Source organism: Rhipicephalus microplus, chromosome 5 (genome assembly GCF_043290135.1).
Source record: "Rhipicephalus microplus isolate Deutch F79 chromosome 5, USDA_Rmic, whole genome shotgun sequence".
NCBI lineage: Eukaryota > Metazoa > Arthropoda > Arachnida > Ixodida > Ixodidae > Rhipicephalus > Rhipicephalus microplus.
Window position 1 is genome coordinate 61,231,042 of NC_134704.1, and position 21,556 is coordinate 61,252,597.

Below are 21,556 nucleotides of genomic sequence, written 5' to 3' on the forward strand. Positions count from 1 at the left end.
TTCTGTCACAAATATCCCATGGAGAAACAAACCTAAGCAGTGGAGAGAAATGACACAGCATTACCACCAACCACCGCATCTAAGCCTCTTGATGCACCAAGGGTGTCCCATAGCATCTTGTATCTCATAGAGTTAGTTGGTGTATGCAGAGGAACACAGACAGAAAGTTGTCTAGGCCAAGTGCCCTTACTGAATAAATTACAAAAACAAAAGTGGAGAGACAGATCCAAGGAAAGTTAAAAATTAAAACAGGAGCCACAAAGAATGGTTTAGGAAAGAAATAATGCTTTTGACAGCATATATTTTTATATCGAAGTACTGAGGTAGCGCTAGTCACTGAATTCCATATAAAAGAGAACCAGCGAGTGATGCATCTGTAGCTATCGCAGAGATGGCTGTAAAGAGCTGCCGACTCAACATGTGCTTCGCAGGAAACCCCGAGAAAAGCTGCCTCTGCGTTAAAATGGAAACACCAGATTTTTCTGTAATGTAGCAAGGTCAGTGATTTCTTGTCAAGCTTTGAGGCTGCTATAGGTAAGATTTAGACCACTATAGTACAAGGATGTAGAATAATGAATAAACTCTATCGCTCACTGGAACTACAGTATCATAAATCGGGAACTTTGAGATTAAAAGCCGAGATCCAAGATTGGGATGCCGCATGTGAGATGTAGATACAGTGTAATAAATTGCAATTTTAGTTCTGTATTTGGCTCAGGCTTTTGGAATATTTTTTTTAAACACTGAATTTAATTCTCATGCAGCTCTATCTAAAGCACAAACTATTCGCACAGGTATGTCCTCATTAACTCACCTGGTCAGATATCCTATCATAATAGCTTTCCACAGTAACAACCTTGGTGCTTGGCATCCTGGCAACAATCTTGGCAAATGTTTCACATTTCTTCCAGTCTTTCTCAGACACCACACCACCAGTGTCATCCACTGAAAACCAAGGCATACAGCAGATCTACATTCAAATCCAGATACCATACAATATCGAAAAGGAGTAGAAAATATTTGCATGTGTCTTAATTTCACATCTAAACACCTACTGCTCATCAGTTAACTTTCCTGTCACGAGACCTAAATAATCTACTGACATGATACACAGCTTGTCAACATGCTGCCAAACAATGACTGTATAATTTGACAACTAATGCAATGCAAGTGAAGGCTGCGTCAAGAAGTTCATGCTCCCGGTGAATCTATATACGAACTTTAGAGCAGAAATTACAAAGAACATTAACAATTTACACAATGAAAATTATAACTGATGCTTCCAGAAATAAAAAATTAAAACATAAACACACCGAAAATTAGCATACTTTCTGCTGTAAAACATGAAAAGTTTTCGCTTTTGCCCCCTGGTTTTTTGTCATTAGTAAGATGCCACAGATTCCACATTAACAGATTCAAGACAAATAAGTTGTAGCAGTTTGAGTGGCAAAACATGAAACAGCATGTTTGCACTTGCCATGGCATTTAAATTACACTCTAGCATTGAAGAGATCATTCACATAGCATTGGTGTGCATGTACCACTTATATAAACTTAGGACGCATGTCAAAGGTTTCATAATACCGTTGTACTACTCACATAATCTGGAGCCGAACAATGAGGGGATTTATAATGGCAACTACAACAAGATGGAAGTACAATGAAATCTCATAGATAGTTCTGTACAATACCTCTTTCCAGATGATATGTTTTTTCTTTTCCTCGCAAATGTAATTCCCCACAGGAGCAATACGGTTATATAAATCACATTTTCACCTAATATTGGATAATATGATTACAGAAGTGGGCTTCTACAGGCATTTCTAACAATCTACAGCTGTACACTCCAGAGGACTGGCTCAAACAACATTTCAACAACCCACAAACAACATGTTACACACCAGCATCTATGCAGATTTTGCAGTAACAGTGCTGATAAATTCCCATCAGAAGAGAGCACAGAGAGCGACATTTTGAAATGCCACCAAGTACGCCCATTTTCATACTTCTTGGAGCATTGTCTAGGCTAATACAGTTCAGAATGACATGCTTTATTTACCAGTTCTGCAAAGATCATATCAATGAGAATTCATTATAACTAATGTTCCACGTAAAGCCATGGTACTAGTACTACATATACAAAGATACAGAGCAATATGAAATTATTTATTGAAAATTTTCATTTAAACAACTAAGGTAAACTACTTACAAAGATAACTGAACGTGCCCCTGGTTACTCAGAAACAAGTCTACCTGTGCAAGAAGTGATTCTGGTCCCCCAGAACAGCGAGAGTGCAACAAAAATCTTCTGAGAAAGTGCATCTTATGAGCACTGCCAGTGCTGCACTGCCAACGTATAAACTGCACTGCCAACCTATATTAGCAAGAATATAGACATCCACCACTTTTCTCCATTGCTGACCCTTTTTATCTTGCTATGGCTAGATAATTCGATTTAATTAAAAATTTGTGCACCAGGATTCTTTCCTCTAAAATGATACTTTTTCCTCACCGCTCCATGCATCGAATATGCCAAGAATAACTTGTGCGAGGCCTCCTTCGTGCAGCAGGCATTCTGTGAGGAGTTGCCCACAAACGCCTTTTAGCCAATGTGGAGTGTTTTTAGCACCTGAAACCTAGAGAATGCAAATGCTATCAGCATCACTTTCCAGTATAAACATATTTGCTATGACAAAAGTCATAAATATCAATCATTTCTCAAAAAATAGCAAAGGATCAATGGAGCAGGTACGTCAATATTTCATATGAGTGTGCAAATATTCAAAAATTTTGAATAACAAATCGCATAGTGCATGTTTAAACTACCAAGTACTTTTCCAATAATAAGTACAGACAGCAAAACCCCGAACTAACAAAACCTTTGAAGAGTAAGAGATCATCTTTTCTTATTTTAAATCTTGCATTACCAAGATGCATGCCACCAAGCTCGTAGGGAATATTGACGTTATATTGATCACTGGATAAATACATTTTTGACATGTTGCCAATCCACTACCATCACCATGAGATCGGTCATGGGACAGTGGAGATCGCAGCTGCATTTGGATTCGGAAGTGCAGTTTTTCAACATGCTTATATGACTAACAATAGATGCAAATGTTAAGTTGATGTCAATTATTTTGCAGGTGGGATAATCAACATTGATGGCGTATTCGGTTGGCCACTCTGGTCCTCTGGCACAGAGTCGCCAGATGCAGAGGCAGCTCGCAATCGAAGCGCGAGAGGCAGTGTACCAACCGAATACATCGCCGATCTCAGAGCGCTTAGAGCAGAGCGCCCGTAGCACCACCACGCAACCAGCGCGGGAAGCTGCCGGGTAAACATTGCTGCACCACGTCAACAAATGGTGCCGATCAGTTCAGTGGACATCACTGACATCTCTGACCTTTCTTATGCTCTTTCTTTCTCTCTCTCTCTCTGATATGTCTGGACATAGCAAAAGCCTTCTGAGCTTAGCATATAAATTTGGCCATCGTCCTCATCTGAACTGCTATCTTCAAGGCGGGCTGTCTGCGAGCTGCTGTAACGACAGCATTGACGTTTCCTTCACCTTTGCTAGCCGCCTCGTTATTGACATGGAGCATTCATGACTTTATAGATGTGAATTAGCCCCACACGCGCGCAAAATCACCATTAAAACGCACAGGCATAAACTATTACACGCCCGGCGATTCCCTCATCCGAAATGCATGCTCGGGCTCCTCACTTCACCTCGTTTACCTGCCGGCAGCCACGTGATTGGCCGGCTTGTGTCATGTGATTCGTCCTCTTGGTCAGATCGCGCCACGCTCCCACTTCGAAGTCAGAGCGGTCGGCAGCTCTCCGAGTCAGAGGCTAACGCTCTGAAATAGCCAACCGAAGGTAGTCCGAGTGCTCAAATGCTACCAACCGAAGGCGCATCAACTTTTCAGAGCGCTCTAGAGCGCTTGAAAACGCCCAACCGAATACGCCATGATATTTTCCTGCCTTTGGTACTAAGGCCCGTGATAATGATACAAGTCATGAATACACCATAAAGGCAACGAAGATGACGATTAAACAAAAGCTCGTGTTGTTGTTGCCACTCCCCCATCTTGGTTCAAGGACACTGTGTACTCCGCGCACAATCTGTAAATATAATTCTACCCTCTGCCTACTCTAACCCCGTGACATTTTGGTGGTGGTGCGGGGTAACAAGACGGAGCTACGCAGCGGCCGACGCTTGGTTTCTTCCACGATGGCACAAGAGGATCCAGCTCAAGCTTCCGCAGCGGCCACCGCAAAGACGACAGTTGTTCTGCCCCAGCTGAAACACCCTGGCACATTCTGCGGGACCGACAATGTTGACATTGAAGAATGGTTGCCGCTGTACGAGCGAACAAGCAGGAATTATTGCTGCGACCAAACGCTCATGCTGGCGAACATCCTATTTTACCTGAAGGGGACAGCCAAAGTGTGGTTTGAGAACCATGAAGTGGAAATTGGCAGCTGGGATGCGTGCAAAGAAAAGGCGCGTGCACTGTTCGGCAAATCGACTGGCAGGAAGACAGCGGCCAAGAAGGAGCTGACATCTCACGCTCAAACGTCATCGGAGTCATACCTGTCTTACATACAGGACATGCTCGCCCTTTGCCACAAAGCAGACGACGACATGGAGGAGTCCAAGAAGGTAGCGCACATATTAAAAGGCATTCCCGATGACGCAATTAATCTGCTCATGTGCAAGGACTGTGACACAGTAGATGCCATTATCCGAGAGTGACAGGGTTTTGAGGCTGCCAAGAGACGATGTATTTCCCATCACTTCGCTTGGCTTACCAACACTGCAGTAACATGGTCGTGCGAAGACATGCCTGTACCACAGGCACCGCTGACTGCAGAGCACGTCACGAAGATCATCCGTCAAGAACTTGAAGCTATGTCTCCCGCTTCTACTTTCTCTCGTGCCTGTGAGCCCAGCTCCCAACTGGTGTCTTTAGCGCATGCCATCGTTCACCAAGAGCTTTCGAATGTTGGCCTGGAATCTGTATGCACCGCCGCCCCCTCCCGACCGACTGACCGTTGTCCGCCAGTTTCCTACGCCCAAGGCCAGAGGCTCCCAGCGCGCTCTCGCAATCCCACTGAGGGGAGGACTGCTAATGGCCGGCCCATTTGCTTTAACTGTCATCGTGTTGGTCACATGGCCCGCTATTACAATAGCAGGTGGTATTGGTGTCAGCCTTCCTATGGCTACAACCGCCGCGCAGAGGCAGATTATGGCCACTTCGGAACTCGCCGTAAGTCGCCTCGGCCAGCCGGTGGTGACGGTTCGTCGACGGTGCGTTGTCGGTCACCATCCCCTCCCGGCCAACAGTCCTTCTCAGCGCTGTCTCGTCGCCCATCGTCGCACTCACCCCAATTTCGCCGTCCTCCTTCGCCGACTGCACATCTGGCTCGGGAAAACTAGACGATGCAGCTCCCAGAGGTGATGCCGCATTGACGATTCGCCAGCCAAATCATCTGACTATGCTGACACAACGCAACCTCATAGACGTTTAAGTAGACGATGCACTTGTTGTTGCCCTTGTAGACACAGAGTCCCACATTTCAGTGATGAACTCGGAGCTTCGCCGCCGCCTTAAAAAGGTTTTAACACCGCTGACAGTGCTGCTCATCCATGTCGCCGACGGCATCCTTCAGGGACATCTTTGACTTGGGCGACAGCCCTTAACGTCAGACGTCAGTTGTTACTCACAGGATCAACACTGGAGACGCCAGCCCAATCTGACGACGTCCTTATCACGTTTGACATGCAGAGCGACAAGTCATCCAACGTGAAGTTGATAAAATGCTCACAAAAGATGTCACTGAACCATCTTGCAGTCCATGGGCCTCACCAGTCATTCTAGTGAAAAAGAAGGATGGAAAGTGGTGCTTCTGCGTCGACTACCGTCACTTAAACAAGGTCACGCGCAAGGATGTCTACCTACTGCCTCGGATTCACGATGCCCTCAACTGCCTGCACAGGTCTGGTTACTTCTCCTATATAGACCTGCGTTCAGAATACTGGGAGATTTCCGTCGACAATTTACACCGTGAAAAGACTGCATTTGTTACACCGGATGGACTTTTCCAGTTTAAGGTAATGCCCTTTGACTTTGCAATGTCCCCGCTACATTTGAGAGAATTATGGACTCCCTGCTACGGGGTTACAAATGGTCAACGTGCCTCTGTTATCTCAATGACATTATTGTATTCTCACCGTCATTCAAAAGTAACTTTAGCTGTCTGTCAGCTGTTCTGGAAGTTTTCAGAAGGGCAGGCCTACAGCTCAAGTCCTCCAAGTGCCGATTCGGCCGCCGAACAATTACTGTGCTAGGCCATCTTGTCAGTGCTAAAGGCGTGCAACCCGATCGCGACGAAATTCGCGTCATCAAAGATTTCCCCGCACCAAGTTCCACGAAAGATGAACGGAGCTTTGTCGGCCTCTGTTCCTATTTCCGGCGTTTTGTCCACAACTTCGCCGACATTGCCCATCCTTTGACACAGCTATTGAAGAAGGGCACGCCGTTTTCTTGGGGTCCCCAGCAAGCCAATTCGTTTCGCCGACTTACTGCGTTGCTCACTTCCCCGCCCATCTTAGGTCATTTTGATCCTTCAGCTCCCACTGAAGTTCGCACAGATGCCAGCGGACACGGTATTGGCGCTGTCCTCGCCCAGCGGAAACAGGGTCAAAATTGTGTGATCGCCTACGCAAGTCACCTCCTCTCCCCATCCGAGTGCAAGTTTTCCATCACTGAGCACGAGTGCCTCGCTCTTGTATGGGCAGTTGGAAAATTCCGACCATACTTGTTCGGCTGCCACTTTTCGGTCATCGCGGATCACCACACCCTGTGCTGGTTGTCCTCCCTCAAAGATCCTTCTGGACGCCTGGGTCGTTGGGCTTTAAAGCTACAGGAATATAGCTTTGATGTGACCTACAGGTCTGGCCGAATGCACCAGGATGGCGACTGTCTATCTCGCCATCCCGTCGATCCCCATGACCTGTCAGTGCACGATTCTGATGCCTGTGTCTTCGCCATTTCTGATTTCACGGACATACGTAGGGAACAACTCAGTGATGCCAATTTTCTATCATACGCCATGTAGCTTCTGACACCTCGGATCCTTACCTTCGCCTGTTCACGTTACATACCAGAATTTTCTATCGGCGCAACACAAGCACCGAAGGCCCAGAACTACTTCTGGTAGTTCCTGCAACGCTCTGTTCCACTGTGCTCAAACAACTTCATGATGCCCCAACTGCTGGACGTCTCGGAGCAGCCCGCACGTATCACCGCGAACGGCATCGATTCTTCTGGCCCGGCCTTTACCGCTCAGTGCGCCGATAAGTTGCATCTTGTGAGTCTTGCCAGCGCCGCAAGCATCCTTTATTGGCACCACCTGGGCCACTTCAGCTTATCGACATTCTAACAGACCCCTTCTACCGCGTCAGCCTCAATCTCATTGGACCATTTCCGTCTCTGAGTGGGACATGCTTTGTCATTACGTGAGCGCTACCAACAAGCTGTGCTACTGATGTCGCGGACTTTCTCCTTCATGACGTTATTCTCCAACATGAAGCGCCGCGTCAACTGCTGACCGACCTGGTCGTTCATTTCTCTCCAAGGTCGTGGACGACATTCTTCGCTCTTGTTCCACACATCATAAACTCACCACTGCCTACCACCCGCAAACAAATGGACTCACGGAGCGCCTTAACCACACACTGACGACAATGCTATCAATGTATGTCTCCACAGATCATCGTGATTGGGATGCCACTTTGCCTTTCGCGACGTTTGCCTACAACTCGTCACGACACGACACCGCTGGCTTTTCTCCCTTCTATCTCTTGTACGGCCGTCACCCCACTTTGCCTTTTGACACTCTTCTGCCGTCGCATACTGACACTCCTACCAAGTACGCTCGCGATGCAACTACTCGGGCTCGAGCGGCCCGCCAGACTGCCCGGGACCGCCTTTCTGCCTCGCAAATATCTCAAAAATAACGCTACGACAGCTGTCACAGAGTTGTCTCTTACTCCCCAGGATCGTTGGTCTTGCTCTGGACTCCCTCCCGTCTCGTTGGCCTGTCCAAGTTCCTCGCTCCCTACAACGGGCCTTACAAAGTCTTACGCCAACTGACCGAGGTCACCTATGAAATCGCCCCCTTGGACACTACATCATCGTCTCTGCCGTCCACTAGTATTGTACACGTCTCCCACCTCAAGCCGTACTTCTCTGCCTAGGATCGCACACTTTCTTGAGCGCTGAGACGGCGCTTTCACCAGCAGCGGCTATATAATACAAGTCATCATTAACATCAACGAATGCACCATAAAGGTGACGAAGATGACGATTAAACAAAAGCTCGTGTTGTTGTTGCCACTCCGCCATCTTGGTTCAAGGACACTGTGTACTCCGTGTACAATCTGTAAATATATTTCTAACCTCTGCCTACTCTTACCCCGTGACAATATAATAACTGGTTGATGTTTTTTTTTTCATTGTTTATCTGCATGTGCAGTGTACAGTTCAACATTGCTTAATTACTATGCCTCAGTTTTATTCAAAGGCTCACAACAAAGAGCCACTGTGCATAATGTAGTCGTTTCTGTATTTCAATGTATAGCAATGTATAGCCACAAATCATACTAAGTGCTCTAGTTGGCAATGCATATGACTTTACCTTATGAATAGATAATTGTACACAAAACTAAACATATATATATATATATATATATATATATATATATATATATATCTAAGATTGATTGATATGTGGGATTTAACGTCCCAAAACCACTATATGATTATGAGAGACGCCGTAGTGGAGGGCTCCGGAAATTTAGACCACCTGGGGTTCTTTAACGTGCACCCAAATCTGAGCACACGGGCCTACAACATTTCCGCCTCCATCGGAAATGCAGCCGCCGCAGCCGGGATTCGAACCCGCGCCCTGCGGGTCAGCAGCCGAGTACCTTAGCCACTAGATCACCGCGGCGGGGCCTATATATATATATAAGAAGCTTATACATACATTTGTATACATACATATTCAAAAGTACAAAACAAAATTATAACACAATGCACATTAAAGAAACTGAAAAGTACACGTCAACCACATGATCACAAGTTTTACAGTGCAGGTAGAGAATTCCATTCTGAAATGGTCCATGGAAAAGAGTAAAACTTGTATGTGTCTGTTGTAACATAGATAGGTGTTAGTGCATCAGAGTGACGGCGCTGAGTCTGCATTGTGGAAAAAGGGCTTAAAAGAAGTATAGGATCAAGGATGAACTTGTGGTAAATCATATTATGTAAAAAATCAAAAAAGTACTTGTCTTCTAAGTTTAAGAGAAGGAATCCGATTAGCCAACATTAGTTGTGATGGGAGAGTCTATACATTTGTATTTAGAAATGAAAGGAACCAACTTTTTTATATTCTATAAAAATCATTTTTTGTATACAGATACCATGCGACACAGGCATATTATAGTTTTGGGCAGATATAAGTTAGGTAGATGAGAAACTTAACGTTTGATGGGAAATTTCTCAGTATGTGTCCCAGATAAACTTGTCTGCAGCATGCAGCAGAGTATTTTCAATATGACGGTTTCATAAAAAATTGTTAAGGAAGGATACGCCAAGGTACTTATAACTCTCAATTTGTTTTAATAGAACAGACCCCCTTTTACACCACATAACTAAGGCGATTCTTTTTATGGGTTATGAGAAGAGAGAAAATTTTTTTTAGTATTTGCAGCCATACCCCGTTTTTTGGATCTTCGGCGAGTCGTCGGAATAGCTGGAGGGCAACATGCGCTCACCTAAAGACGAACACGCCATTTTGACTGTGAGGTGCACGTACAACGTGCGACATTTTCAGATGCTCAAAACTGCGAAATTACTCTTGAGAAAGCAATAACAAATATGAATATCTCCTTGGTGCATGCAGTGTCTCTTTAGAAACATAATCCAGCAAAAAATAATGTTATTCTTTTTCATTATTTTCCCGCCAAAAACAGGGACACATTTGTGGCACTATATTCTACAGCGGTGGCACACGGACACTTTGGCTACGTAGCCTTCCCTTTGTTGCCACAGAAAGTTGCACCCGAGTAGAGTTCCCTCTGATTTTACATAGACTTAATGGTACAAAACACGATGCAATCATCTATAAACCACCTTACTTGCGTATAAAAGAATGAGCAATTTAAAGACACTACCCTGGGGAACACTTGAAATGACTGGCAGATAGCACAAGCTGTGACTATCAATCATAACACACCTTTCTTATTTATAAATGATCACTTTTCTTAAAGACTTGGACAACTCGAGCCGTGCTCCAATCACTACTGACTGTTGGACATAACGAAGACTCTGAACAACAAAACCAAGAATTTGGCAATACTTTTGGCCTATTGCCTAGGGAATACACTTGGAAAGTTACCAGGGCTAGGAGTTGCATTAGCTTTTAAATTTAAGAACAGAGACACAATGCCGTCTCATGAGATGAAGTTTGCTACATGGTGTTGAAGCACTCCAGAGTCGAAAGATAATCCTGAACTTGCATTAGTAAATATATGATGAAAATAGTTAAAATTTGTGATGGCATTTAAATTGTTAATAATGGTTCTATTAATTGAGATCTTCATGACATACTTCTTGCTTTCACTATGGTGTCCCCGAAACTTATTCAGCATGTTTTTTCATAATGTTGGGCAATGTTGTAGTGAAATACAAACCTTTTGAATCACGTTCACCACATGCTAGCTTTATTTTGTATTTCACTGACAATCCCTGTACAAACATGCTTCTTTATTCATTTGATTGTGTACTTCAATTGGATTATACCATGTGTCATCCAAAGCTTACCTTTAGTGACTTCCTTAGATTTAGTGGGTATGAAGATATTTACTGCAAAACACCGCATCCCCCCTTCAGCAACGGATAATTCGACCAGATTTGAGAAGGGGCGCTTGCTTTGTCCTGGACCGAAATTCAAGAGGGCGGCGGGAAAGCCACCGAAAGTAAAAAACATGCCTGTCTATGTTTGTAATGTAATGCTACATTTATTTACTGTTTTTATTCCCTCTCTTCACTGGTAAACTCATGAAATGACTCCTCAGAGTCAGACACAAACAGAAACAATCACACTGATACAGTCAATATTTTTTCTTAATAATGTCAAAGAAGTTAAACTGACGCAAATGTCACCATTGAAGCAGCAACTGCTTTGACTGATATACAACCAGCCACATGACAATTTGATGAACAACTTAAGCTAATCGCTCGCAATATGTTGTTGCCAACAATTACAGCTCACTTTCTCCTCCTGTTACTAATAATGTGCCCCAGAGCTCTGCGTTTCGCCCTTCCCTTTTCCTTATATAGGGTAATAATTTACCCGATGATGTAACCTCTTTGATTCACTTTTTTGGAGATGACTGTGTTGTTCACAAAGAAATCCCCAGTGACTTCGACGGTAGTTCTTTGGAAACTGACATGACTAATATTGCTAGCTGGTGCAGGATTTGGTAGATAGACCTCAACACTAACACATGTAAAGTTTTGTGTATTTCACATACTACCAAAACTCCACTACTATTTGCAAACAATAAATTTCAGCACTGCTATACTTACGCTTTCTACCTTTGGTTTGGTTGCATTTGAAAGTAAAAGCAGAAGCTCTCGAACAATCAAAGGTTGATACGTATTTCTCAGCAGGTACTGCAAGTCAGCGGAGAGGCACTCTCGATCTGCCAGCATTTCTTGAATTAAACTGGCATCATCAGGTGGTGCGCCAGCTACAACAAGCACAAAAACAAGATGTCGACAATAATAATCTTTACATGCAGAGAAGGTCGTCAGACATTATGAATTTACAATTAAGTGTGCCAGAGGTAAAACTCAGGGTATAAAAATGAGCTCACAAAGTGTGATGACATACCTCTACATTTTGTCAATGATGAATTCAGATCATCATAAGTAGAAGGAGAGCTTTCCATACTGGAATGTGGTTTATTGTTTTTGTCACTGGCAATCTGCAATTTACAAAACATATATGGTACACAGAATTTTTATTCTGTGAAGAGGTGGACGCCAAGATGCCATAAGAAAAATATGCACCGGATTAATTTTATACTTTACTAATCATATACTGTGCCAGTAATACACCTGGTCAAAGCGAAGGTGAAAAACTATGCCTTAAAGTACTGAATATTTAAGTTGAACTAAGTAGATTTGGAGAGCTTCATGGAAGTGGTGCACCTCATTTGGTAAACACACTAGCCCAATGAGCAAATTTGCAAGCACAATTGGCCTTTATTAGTGCTGTGAAATAATGTGACATTACATGCATTACAACAAAAGAACTATCATAATATGAGAAATATAACCAGCATCATTTTCCTTTCTTTTTGTTTGAAGCTATATTTATAAACAGCTCCTTAAATAGGAAAGCTTAGAACATGCAAACAAAGCTTTTATTCTTCCATACTTAAAGCTCTAACTATCTTCATAAGCCGGCATTACTTTATTCATGTACATTCTACGACAGCTGCTGTACACTACCTACAGGTGTAAGTGTTGCTATGCAAGTACTGGAAATCCTGTACAAAGAATAGCACATCATTTAACTTACTTTGCGGATTGGTGCATAGCAGAGTTGTAGCAATGCTGCCAGAATATCAACAAGGTGATGGTGCAAAACCATGCTAGAAAGCACTGGGCTCCTTATGCACACCAGAAGTGCTCGCACAGAGGCTACTAGCAATCTATGTCTTTCCCATGGAAGCAAACATGTGCTGCATTCTGGCACGACACTGACTGTCCGTCGTTCCAACGCCAGTCCCACTCCTGGTAAGAGATTCGGATTAATCCCGAGGGCCACTACAAACTGGAGGAGGCTTTGCACAGTCTTCTGCTGCAGAGCGCCAAGGCAGGTAGGAGGCGCCGGTGGAGCGTGGCATTGCTGAGAAGAGCCTTGAAGTTGTGATGGCGTTTTGGCCATTGACGCTGTGTCTATACAATTTTTCAGAAGCATTAACAGCGAAATGCAGTGATCAAGAAAGAAACAATACAAGTTCTCACTGCCACAAGGCTGGAGTAAATGGGGTGCATTCTCAAAGAGAACTCTTGAAAGGTTGCTGTCAGCTGTGACTTTTTCGGTAAAATGGTGAAGCCTCTGCTTTAGAAGTAAGTCAAGGCTTCCAACTTGAGCATTGACATCTGAAAAGTACAGGTCATTTAAATGAGATCCAAAGCAAGCTTTTCCAAAGATGAGACAAAATACGAGCACCCCATTAGAGCTAGCATTTCACCTTGCCTTAATTGCAAGTGGTCCAATGCACCATTAAAGCAGCATGTTATAAGAAGCTTACTTCTTTTGTAAGCACTGCTGGTTATGTGCTCTTTTAGTACAGTTTTGCCCATTAAACCATGAAATGTTGGCAAGAATATCCTTAATAGCTATGGATAACAAAGCCGACACACACAAGCCTGAGGTTGTGTAGCTGCCATAGATGGAAAAAGTATTAAGTGTGAACTGCTCTTCTAATGGGAAAAGCCATATGAAGCAGACAGGTAATGAAGGCATTTTTTTTGTTCATAAATATACATCTATTTAAGTTATAAGTACATATTAATTAGGAAATATAAATAATGCTCATATGCTTTTCTAGTCTTCACATGCATCTCTGATAAAGGCTGACCCATGAATCACTTTTACTTGGGTAAAACTGAGTTCACATTGCTTCACATATTGTGCACTTGAAAACTGCATTTAAATTTGCTGTTCTCCTATGCCAGTGAGAGTGAATGGCTTGAAGATAAATACAGAAATTTGGTTTAGTTGAAGTGATGATGCATTAAGGGCAACGAGGGAGGGAAGCCTAATGGCTAGCAGACTCGGTCATAAAATGACCTTGTTGAATCTGATATGTAGATTTTCGAGCCAAGTCCCAAACTACTAACTCAACACTACCCCCCCCCCCACCTTTCCTTTTTTTATTTTAGCTTGTGATGTCCGAAGTCCCCCAACTGTATCCTTCTCTTCCAGACGCCCTTCACAGAGAAATAGGCGCATTATTCATGAAATTTCACGCAAAATTGACTTAAAAAACGCTAAACTTTAGTGCCGCACATTAACTGGTTTTCCTGCTTACTGTAGTGTGGAAAGTGTTCACAATATGTCCTCGAAATTCGTATGGCTCCAAGAAGGCATTTAATGATGAAAAATTTGTGAGCCACAACAGGGCTCGAAGCTTGCGATCAGAAAAAATATCAGTAAAACATGACCTATCACAAAAATTGTGCACGCAGATTGAAATTGCTACACTAGATAAAAAAGATGTTTAAGAGCATCTGTTAGAAGGCAAAGCGCAAAGAAATCCGTCCCAGCAAGAACACATCACCTCGAAATGAAGACTGCAGCGAGGCTTCTATCAAATAAGTCATCCTACGGACAGTTCCTGTGATCAGAAAGTGCGAGTCTAAGTGCGGCTCACAACCTTTTCTCACATCTAATGATTCCACGCAGAAATTAAAATCTTCAGATCACGTAGTGAACAATTCCCACGTTGACAGTAAGCAGGCAAGCGATGTGAACGTAGGACACACATTTCCCAGATTACCATGAAGCAAAGCTCATACTGTTAACGAAACGTCTATGATCGAGAGAGTCGGAACACAAGAACGGCAACTTACTCATGCGCTTCGTCGAGATCAGCAGTTCAATAATGTAGATAATCGCCTTTAGATCTTCCTCTGCCATATCAGCACCTCCACTGGACATGTTTAATCAAGACTAAAGACACTGACAACGACCATTGCGCTTCAACCATGCACACGCACTCGTGACCATGCCGTTGTCAGATAGGAAGGAAACGCGGCGCCGAAGGCGCTTTGTCTCAGAGTCGCACATAACTCATCAATCCATCATCATCCACACGACTGTCCCGGCATGTCTTCCCCCGCAGGGTCGTGTGAGGGGGAAGTTTGCCCACCATAACGTAAGTAACATGTAAACACCTTCCTCCATGCATGTAAACCACAGAACACATTGTAAACAATAACAGAGCCAGTATACTGGGCTGGATTGGATTGAATTGATATGGCTGTACCACAGAACACCTACACACCTACCGCACTTTAGATGAGTATATAGACAGATTGATGTGGCTTTACCCTTTAGATTGGGCGGCGGCTACCGCCACCTGGCCGTAATACTTGGTGAAGCATGGTACCACCAACTAAATTTATCCTGTTTTTTTCCTTTAAATAGTGAAGTATAGGACTGGTACTTTGCAGTGAATGGTTTAATTTTCACTCGTTCCTTGACTTAAGCCACCAATCAGATAACCTCCTTCTAGTTAATTCTACCCGCTTAAAGTCTATTTTGCCCTCACTGTCTCTAAAGTTCTATGAAAAACCCTGTGCCATCATCCTTAATGGGTTAAGCCATTTACAGAACATTTTCAAGTGTTCGGCAGTTTCCTCCTCCTCTCCGCATGCACTGCATACCATGTCTACCCCTTCGTATTCGGCCCGGTATGTCTTGGTTTGCAATACCCCTGTCCTGGTCTCAAACAGTAGAGAACTACCACGGGTATTATCATAGATCCTTTCCTTGGCGATTTCCTGCTTAAAAGTTTGATAGATCTCTAGTGCGGACTTCTTAATCATGCCAATTCTCCACATGTCAGTCTCTGTTTCCTTCCCCTTCTTCTTAACCGATAGTTCTTTTTGGTTTGGCCACCTGCTGTTTTCTAAGTATTTACCCGTCAATTTTCAGGTTCGCTTCCTCCATTTTGTATAGACATTGCGAGTCGTAGCGTTGAATTACTCCCGTGTAGGCGCGATCATGTTTGTGCAGACATACTTCCGGATGAGATTTAGGGTCTGACGCACTGTACTGACAACACCGCTGTCACACGGGTTCTTGTTTCCTATGCCGTACCCTTTTATATCGCAGTTAGATGACGGCTGCACCGTACTTGATCTGATTAGATTGGGCAGTTAGTGGTGACTAATACTGGTGTCACTCGAATACTTCTGATCGTGATCGACATGTCTGTCGCTGCTGCGCCGGATCGAGTTTGGCGCAGACGCCCTAGCTGATTGCAATCAAAAGTGCCCACGTGACACCGGTATGATTGCACGTGCCATTTGTTACTTTTTAATTGACAATCGCACAGCTATGAACGCTAAACCTTGAGCAATATTGGTGGGCGCTGCGTATAGGGTTAGCCGTTTGGTGCCGTTTCAGGTATCATTAGGGCAGACAAATGTACAGACAGACATCCACACCAAAATTTTTCCGTCGAAGGTCCCCAAGAAAAACTACCGTCTTTAAAAAAAGCCGGTGGTGGGTGTGACCATCCCTTCGATCACGAGAGTTGGCCCGCCATGCAAGCTGCCTAACCCTCGAGCTGCGCCATGCGCTGAGACGACGAGGAGTATTTCGAGAGTCGTACATATTCAGAAACGATCTTGAATTTATCTTGACTTGCCACAGCCTCCAATGCAGCACAAACGCGTCTCGAACCTGGTTTCTTAACTCGTTGCCAAGGCAGGAATCACAAACGCGTTCCAAACGCGCTGCATTGAAGGCGGCGACAAGTCAAGTTCAAGACAAAAAACAATCCTGAATACGGGGGAAAGATAGTGCACAATTTATTTTCTATTTACTTTGGCGGTGTTCAGCTTCTTGCGAATGCCGCCACGTAAATTCGACGCTTTGCTCGAGCTGCTGCGCCCCGCCATGGTGCCACAGAACCAGAGGAACGCGCTCGTTTGTATCTGGCGGCAGAAAACCAGCGCAATAAAAAAAAGACAAAGAAAAAAAATGGAGCATTGTTGATTGGTTTTAGCCGCGCGACTGAAAAATCGCCCAGGAAGCGACTAGTCAAAGCAGTCGCTTTGCGACCGTTTGCGACCGTTCGCGACTGTTTGCGACCAGTCGCAAATGGCCGTGTGACCGCTGGTAGTCGCCAGTGTGCCCAGTGTGACCGCTGGTAGTCGCCAGTCGCCAGTGTAGTCGCCTTAACATTTCCAGCTTCAGCGGGACTAACCCTTCTTGCATCTTCAATGGTAACTCTTCTTTTCCCAAAGCAGAAGTGGTAGAGGGCCTGACTGTTTCTGTGGATTCATCATTCTGCTCAGATAAATAGAGTTCTTTTTGCCGAGACAGCTCATGCTCAGTGAGCTGCTTACATATATGAGCCTCTACTTTACTGACTTCTTTTTTTCATTTCGCGTAGTGTTCCCTTTAGCGCGTGTATAAGCTCGTGTACTTGGGCTGTGCGACTTTCTTTGAATTTAGTTCCCACGTCATTAAGCATGCGGCCCATTAGCTGCGACTGCGCACGCACATCTTCAAAAATGAATGCGTGCGCATATCGCGCGCACGCATTCACTTTGGGTGTCGCTAATTTCGTGTACCACTTCCTGCATGTTGCAGGTGTCATGATGCCTTGAATGTTCAACGAGTTCATTCATTTGGCTCTGAAGTGATGACAGCTGATCACTTAAGGGGTCTCTGATAAGCATCTTCACTTCTTCCAGGCCAGCTTTCATTTGTCGAGTTATCGAGATGATATCCGACTCTATGCTTTTGATTCCAGCCTTGAATGTTCAACGAGTTCATTCGTTTGGCTCTGAAGTGATGACTGCTGATCATTGAAGGGGTCTCTGACAAGCATCTTCACTTCTTCTAGGCCAGCTTTCATTTGTCGAGTTATCGAGATGATATCCGACTCTATGCTTTTGATTCCAGCCTTGAATGTTCAACGAGTTCATTCATTTGGCTCTGAAGTGATGACTGCTGATCATTTAAGGGGTCTCTGACAAGCATCTTCACTTCTTCCAGGCCAGCTTTCATTTGTCGAGTTATCGAGATGATATCCGACTTTATGATTTTGATTCCACTCAGACAACTACTTTCAAGTGCACTGAGTGCACGGGTGATGATGTTATGGAGAATAAAGTATACACAATGAATATACTGGCGAGCAAATGCGTACAACGCTGCTGCACTCCGAGCACGTTCCCCTCAGCACTACGTCGTCGTCATCCTCAGGCATCTACTTAGCCCGCGACATTACCCGCCGGCGGCAGAAGCACCGTCCCGGTGCGATCAATTCTCGGGGCGTGAGTAGTATGCTCTAAGCCGTGAGACGTGCACTATATCAGTCGGGACTGAAGCTGGTACTGACGTGGTATGGAGTGGAGCTATCTCGTAGGTCACTCTGGTGACCTTGCGTATGACGCGGAAGGGGCCAACGTAACGGGACATCAGTTTTTCGCAGAGACCAACACGACGCGATGGTAACCACAGCAAGACGAGCGACCCAGGAGAGTATTGTACGTCGCGGTGCCGGCGATCGTAAGCACTTCTTTGGTTAAGCTGCGAGGCACATAACCGATCCCGGGCGACTTGGCAGGCGATGTCAGCTCGGGCCAGGGCATCACGAGCATAAGCAGTCGATGAGGGGGCGTCAGATTGGAGCATGGTGTCCATGAGCAAAGGCGGGTCATAACCAAACAGTAGGTAAAAAGGTGAAAATCCAGCTGTATCGTGACGTGAACTGTTGTATGCGAAGGTAACGAAAGGTAAGTGGATGTCCCAATCTTTGTGATCCTTGGAGACGTACATCGCTAACATATTCGTCAGGGTACGGTTGAGGCATTCCGTGAGGCTGTTGGTTTGTGGGTGGTACACTGTAGTGAACTTGTGGTGGGTAGAGCAGGATCGCAGGAGCTCGTCGACTACTTTAGATAGAAAACAGCGGCCGCGAATGGTGATCAACTGACGAGGAGCACCATGACGCAGAATGATGTCATGAAGAAGGAAATCGGCTACATCAGTAGCGCAGCTGGTGGGGAGGGCGCGTGTAACGGCATAGCGCGTTGCGTAGTCGGTAGCAATAGCAATCCACTTATTACCGGTGACCGACACGGGAAAAGGTCCTAGAAGATCGAGGCCGACTCGGAAAAATGGCTCATCTGTTACTTCAATGGGCTGGAGGGTACCAGCAGGTCCCAGAGCAGGTGTCTTGCGGCGCTGGCAGAGGTCGCATGCCACAACGTACTGTCGCACAGAACGGTAGAGGCCAGGCCAAAAGAATCAGCGGTGAACGCGGTCATACGTGCGTGACACCCCTAGGTGTCCAGCGGAGGGGGCATCATGGAGCTGGGACAAAACGTCTGAGCGAAGATGCGCAGGAACAACGAGTAAAAGCTCAGCACCATCTGGGCGGGCGTTGTAGCGGTGCAAGATGTCGTTGTGAAGAACGAACACTTGTAAGGAGTGGTCAGGGTGGGGGGAGTGCAGACCATTGATAATAGCACGCCAAGAGGGGTCGCGGCATTGTTCAGCAGCTATGTCGGTGAAGTCAGTAATTGAAAGAACGAGGACCTCTTGTCCATCTTCCATCATGTCAGGGGGATCGACTGGGTAACGGGACAATCAAGCAGTCGGCATCCTTGTGAAGTTGTCCGGATTTATAGGATACAGAAAAAGTGTACTCTTGTAAGCGCAGCACCCAGCGACCAAGGCGTCCCGTAGGGTCCTTGAGTGAGGAGAGCCAGCAAAGCGCATGGTGGTCCGTAATAACTGAGAATGGTCGGCCATAGAGGTACGGTCGGAATTTCGCAATTGCCCAGACGTTGCCTGCTCTGCCAGTAGCCTGAGCGAAGGTCTATTGAAGAGAAATATTTGGCACCGTGTAAGCAATCGAGTGCATCATCTATGCGTGGTAGGGGATATACATCTTTCTTGGTAATATGGTTGAGATGGCGGTAATCAACACAGAATCTCAAGCTATTGTCCTTTTTTTAACAAGTACAACGGGTGAGGACCAGGGACTAGATGAGGGTTTGATTATGACCTTATGAAGCATTTTATCGACTTCTCGCTGTATAATAGCACGCTACGGGGCTGACACACGGTAGGGCCATCGGCGAATGGGCCGAGCGTCACCGGTGTCGATGCGATGGGCTACCACGGATGTCTGGCCCAAATTACGGTCACCGAAGTCAAAGATCTCCCAATAAGAAGCAAGCACACGGCAGAGAGCAGAGACTTGTTCAGAGGTGAGCTTGTCAGATAGCATTGGCTTGAAAAGGTCGGAACCGGAACGTGACGAGAGCGACGTTGATGAAAAATCGGGTGGCGGATCAGTGGTTAGGGCGGAAACTGTGTGGTCGACCAGTGGTGTCAGATGCGCAAGTGACATGCCGCGAGGAATAACTTGCGCCGAAAAGCCAAAATTGAGGACGGGAAATGAAGTTCGGTTGTCCTTAACGGTAACCACCGTGTTGGGGAATGCAACACTACGTGTCATGGTGTCACAAGTCCCGATAATTAGGGAGGCGATCGCCGGGCTAATTCTAAGGGCCGGAATTCTAAGGCCCCCCCCGAACCGCACCACGAAAGCGTGGACAATTTAGAAGTGGTCCTTTTTGGCGCGCCAGCGGACGCCGGCTGTGGCCCAAAGAACAAGTCAGAGCCGAGAGTTGATAAACAAACGAAATTATATTCTCAATAATGGCAGATCAAAGCAACACACAAGTATGCACACTCCACAATAGTTGCATACAATATGTCACCAATCAAACAACATACTACACAGTACAATCAGCCACACTCGAAACAACGGACACAGACAACAATACGCACTACAATGCAGTCGCATGCATTGAACAAGCAAGACACTTAAAGACTAATGAGATAGAAAAACCTATTCAGTCCAAAGTTCTTGGAACATAAGTCTGGATGTGACTCTTCCGAGAATCACTCACTCAATGTCCAGTGTTGTTAACGTTCCGCTGCCCCCGAAGTTTCTCTTCCAGGAAACCTCGCCGAAGTTTCTCTTCCAGGAAACCTCGCCGAAGTTTCTCTTTCAGGAAACCTCGCGTCTTCAATTGGCCACTCTCCAAGCTTCAAACTTCTTCGCCGGAAACACGTCGGCTTAACACTCGCAGCAGTTGCCACGCGTCTTCGCTCGATAGCGTTAGACACACACTCTTGCCTGTAGCTCGAGTCGTCACCCCTCAGGTGGAAATCCTCTTCTTCTCCTGCTTTGTCACTATGGACAAAACCTTCACCGACAGACGCGGCGGGATACCCTACGCACACGGGCGTTAACTTCCTTCTTCTCCTGATCTCCCATCTCGGCTGCTCGATTAAATACCTTCCGCGAGAGATTCCAGAAAGTTCTCATCATTTCATCGGCGCGATACGCAGCGAAGGCTGGGGGAAAGGGCAAGACGATACGGGGGCCGTCCGCGATGGATGACTCGACCCGGCATCACCACGCCCCTTTCCATCGAGAAATTTCGAGGGCTTGGTCGGCCACCGATGTGGGGTGAGGAGGTTCGTCGGCGAACCTACGCTTCCGAGGGGAGAGGGACGCGTGCCCGGGGAGTCTTTGGATGCTTGTTTTCTTTTCTTTTTATCGTTGACCTCGCGGCGTCACTCCGGCGTTTCGTCGCGAGAATTTGGCGGCGCGCCCTTTTTTGAGCGCTCGTTT

The 21,556-nt window shown here is 45.5% G+C and overlaps 1 protein-coding gene across 1 annotated transcript in view; it reads right to left on the reverse strand.

Annotated features, from left to right (window-relative positions):
• The window catches only part of LOC119174482 (transport and Golgi organization protein 6 homolog), a 57,411-nt gene extending 42,455 nt beyond the window's left edge, over positions 1-14,956 (reverse strand). Inside the window, exons 1-6 of the mRNA XM_037425400.2 lie at positions 14,730-14,956; positions 12,667-13,253; positions 11,974-12,067; positions 11,667-11,830; positions 2,513-2,636; positions 815-945 (exon numbers count right to left, since the gene is read on the reverse strand). Of these exons, the coding sequence (XP_037281297.2) occupies positions 815-945; positions 2,513-2,636; positions 11,667-11,830; positions 11,974-12,067; positions 12,667-13,253; positions 14,730-14,817 (1,188 nt within the window). The 5' untranslated portion in view covers positions 14,818-14,956. The remainder of the gene's footprint in view (positions 1-814; positions 946-2,512; positions 2,637-11,666; positions 11,831-11,973; positions 12,068-12,666; positions 13,254-14,729) is intronic.
• Positions 14,957-21,556: the final 6,600 nt, after the last annotated feature.